The following is a 3,782-nucleotide window of genomic DNA, read 5'->3' as shown; positions in this document are numbered from 1 at the left end:
TTGGGCTTAATTTTTTGTTCATAACTTCGAAGCCTGTCTGAAGCCATCACAAACACTTTACTCTTTGTCAATCAAAGTAAGGGAATTAATACACTGAAGAAGAACGTATTATAGTAAATGTGATTAGCAGACTGGCAATTAATATCACTGCAAATGTCCACAATACACAAGCGAAAATTCGGCAAAATACTTGGCAAAACATGCACAAAGATATATAGATGCAATACAGAAATCAACTCCGGTACGGCACCTTGCGTGACCACCAGCGCATCAGTAATATAAATTAATGAATAAGAAACAGCCAGTAACAATCACACTAACATTCGCTTTTAACTTTGCTATCCATCAAGTTCGGATGGGGTATAGTAACGAGAAAATTGTTTGAATGAGGTCCGGGGGCATGAATATAGAAGAAATGTGCACTAACCCCTGTATATATTTATATGCATTTTTCACTGGTGCTATACAGTGCATTCCCATGGTCCAAAACAATGTCGGTATCATTGACTGAGAGCTGAGCATACTCATGAAAGAAGTGTGTAAAATGTGAAAGTCCGCGATCTTCTCATCAGCAGATATAATGTCTACAATGCAGATAAAACAGAAAATATGGTGAAGCGGTTGAAAGCGATAAAAAGTAAGGCTCAGGACTGTTGGGGAGACGACGTATGCACAATAGCCCAACAGCTGACAATGTCCATGCAATAGGTCGCATAATACTGAAGGTTGAGGAAATCTCTACAGATCCGGTAAAACACAATACAGTGCCTGGTGCCCTCAGTTCGGCGATCAAAGAGGCTATATACAGAACAGAAAGCACAATAAGTGAGCGATCAGAGGAGGGCTTGTCGGGGGTTTATCACATAACTGTTCCCTTTTCGATGCACCTTCAGCAGGTCTGACATGTAGTCGAGCGGTGAATCAGCTACGAATGTATCTGTGCTCTGATCAACGACAAAGACGTGCAAACGTTTGTCAAACTCTAATGTTACCAGCTTGCGCAAAAGCAGGAGGATACGACGGCTCACGGAGTATATGCCACAGACTTCTTGAAATTCTGGCAGCTCATCACCAATCACCTGTGATGTTACGATGCAGTCTGTGACGTATGTCCTGCCACTGAGCTCCATACTCTTCATGGAGACTATCTGGTCTTCATTGATGCCGTGGCTAGTGAGGTACAGCTGCAGCGCTTCAGGTGCATGCTCATACAGCAGTGGCTTGCAACACTTAGTTGACATGATGCCATCAGGAGCCTGCTGTGTCCACGTGTACATCTGATAGAGTTGGTGCCTGTTAGCAAGCGAAGACGACAGATTCTTGAAATTTTTAATTTTTCGTGTCACGTCCTTGAAGTATTGATGCTTTCCTTCGAATCGCATTGACCACACTCCAACAAGTGGCCCATACTTGGAGATGAAAGTAGGATAGTGGAGCAGGTAGTGCATCTTACATGGGACTCGGACTTCAGGAAAGAGCAAATTAAACTCTTGCCGAAAAAACTCAATTCGACGATGGAGGTAAGGCACGTACTCAGATGGCAAGTCTCTGCACATGATGATGTCGACAATTTCTCTGAAGATCAAGTAGAGTTTCCAGACACTGTTTTCTGAAGGTATACATTCTCCAATGTACAGGGCCACATTCCGGAAAAGACAGAATTTTTGGGATGCACTTCCTTTTAGTGTACCTTTGGTCGTCAGTGCAGCACGGTGTACAATCTCGGGTTTGTTTTTCCTGTCACACGGGTCATAAGGAAACTTCTCAATGCAGTCATTCAGAGTGTCCAGAGAGAAATATCTGTCTGACACAAGCTTAGTCAGAACATGTTTGAGAAGAAAAGGTATAACGCCTTCATGAACATCATGCATCACGTCGGGAGGCAGATGTTCAGTAGGTTCAAATCCCTCAAGTTCCATTGCACATGACGCCTTTACTCCATACAACGACAAAGCTGGCAGCCCGTTTTCAAGCATGTTCACGTGGTAGCGCTGTCCTTCCGGAGAACGCATGACGAAGTCTTGTTCTTTGTGCTTGATGGAAATTTCATGGTGCAGAGCCATGCAGAATCGACATATACGGCCATGACTGAAGTTGGTGGCAAATCCTCCAAGGCGATGACTTGACAAATTGTCCCCTGTGACACACAGCACTGACCCGGTGTACTTCACTGAATTGACAACAATGCCTTCTGTTTCCAACTGTCGTACGTCCTCAAGAAGTGGTTGTAGAATGCGGCGCAGTCCATACTGTTCCACTAATTTGCCCTTTACAATTAATGCCAGATGCATGTGTTGGAGACGAGACCGCAGCTCAGGGGGCACGTTAAGGACGGAATAATACACAACCATCAATTTGTGTTTGCCACGCTTTGCACCCAAGGGATCACATGGTTCGAACTCATCGGTATAAAGCTGTATACACAGCTTCTTTTTGTCACCTTGAAAGTATTTATGATTTTGGAATGCTGTGCCATCAAACACTGTGGTCAAGCGTCCCTCTCTTCCTTGTTGTTCACATATGTCTGGAACCTGTGGGCACTCCAGGTACATCTTCAATACTCTTAGTAGGCTGATGTAGTGGAAAGAAATAGTCTTCCCGTCTGGTTTGTTTTCCAAGCAAATTGTTGACGGCTGAACGAATGGCAGTGTACCCTTCCAGTACTGTTCCCGACCGTATTTTGTCTGCAACATGGGTAGTTGCTTCACAGTGTTTTCAAGTGTTCCTCCATCGGGCGTATCTGAAGCTTGCTGGGCCAACTCCTCTAGGTACAAAGTTATGTCATTTGCCACTTCGTTCAAGGTTGATTCAGGCAACCTCATCTCTTCTTTCCATTTTAGAAGCAGTAGCGCAAAACGCTTCGTAGAGTCTGGTGTGGTCTGAGACAATTCTTCTCTTGCCTCAGGGCTCCTTGAGGGACTGACTGCTTCTCCTTCATCTATGTTCAGCTGTGCATCCTGTGCATCAGCCATGGGCTGACCACCTTCTTCGCCACCTTCATTTTCAGTGCCTTGCTCACTGGATGCTCGTGAATCAAAGTGTCCCAGCAAATCCTCATGTTTTGCAGTGACATGTTGTCGGTATCTGAAATATGACTGATATGTCTTGACACATCCCTGCAGGCCACACACCCAGTTCTTCTCATGACTATGTGATGAGCACAGGTGCCTGAAGAGAGCCCTAAGGGCGAACACCTTCCATTGGCAGCGTGGGCAAGATATCTGGCCGGCATTTGGCATCTGTAACACGACAGCAGTGCACATTAATTACTTTTTCATATTGTTTATATTACCGTTCATATTACAAGCAAGAGCAGTATCGCAAACTTAGTAATCGCAAAATCAGTATATAAGACTGGATGCTAGAAATTTAGGCCTGTGCAATGTTCTACTGGATGCAACGTCCCGAAGGCAGTTCAGCAAATAGTATACAGGGTGTCTTTTTTTAATTATTGGAAACACTACCCTTCACGAATAGAAGAATAAAGGCAAAACGAGCGCTACTTTCCAGGTACTTGAGTAAAACAGGTGCTACATAATTAGTAACACCTGTTTCCTACTCAAGCAGTGCAAATATAGACTCCAGTTTTCTTCTATCGCCGGCCTTGTGAAGCGCTGGGTTTCCAATAAAAAAAAAGATAGAAAAGAAACACTGTATATGGGCTTGTTGGTGGGCTATTACCCAATAGGGTAGAAACAACCGTTTGGCGCATTCTGCTAACATGTGGGAGGCGTGCATAGGTGCTGTTTGAGTGGTTTATCGATAAAGTCGGCGCAAAAGGG

General features: G+C 44.4%; 1 protein-coding gene across 1 annotated transcript; it reads right to left on the bottom strand.

The window, feature by feature from the left end:
• Positions 1-833: 833 nt before the first annotated feature.
• Positions 834-3,239, bottom strand: LOC135393345 (uncharacterized). The gene has a single exon (XM_064623817.1). The coding sequence runs from the start codon at positions 3,237-3,239 to the stop codon at positions 834-836; it is 2,406 nt and encodes an 801-aa protein (XP_064479887.1).
• Between the last annotated feature and the right edge of the window lie 543 nt (positions 3,240-3,782).

The sequence above is a fragment of the Ornithodoros turicata genome, chromosome 1 (assembly GCF_037126465.1).
Source record: "Ornithodoros turicata isolate Travis chromosome 1, ASM3712646v1, whole genome shotgun sequence".
NCBI classification, from domain to species: Eukaryota; Metazoa; Arthropoda; class Arachnida; order Ixodida; family Argasidae; genus Ornithodoros; species Ornithodoros turicata.
This window is presented reverse-complemented; position numbering and strand designations above follow the sequence as displayed.

Bases quoted from the DNA above. Each gene is read 5' to 3' on its own strand.
- LOC135393345 (XM_064623817.1), bottom strand. From the start codon at position 3,239: ATGCCAAATGCCGGCCAGATATCTTGCCCACGCTGCCAATGGAAGGTG.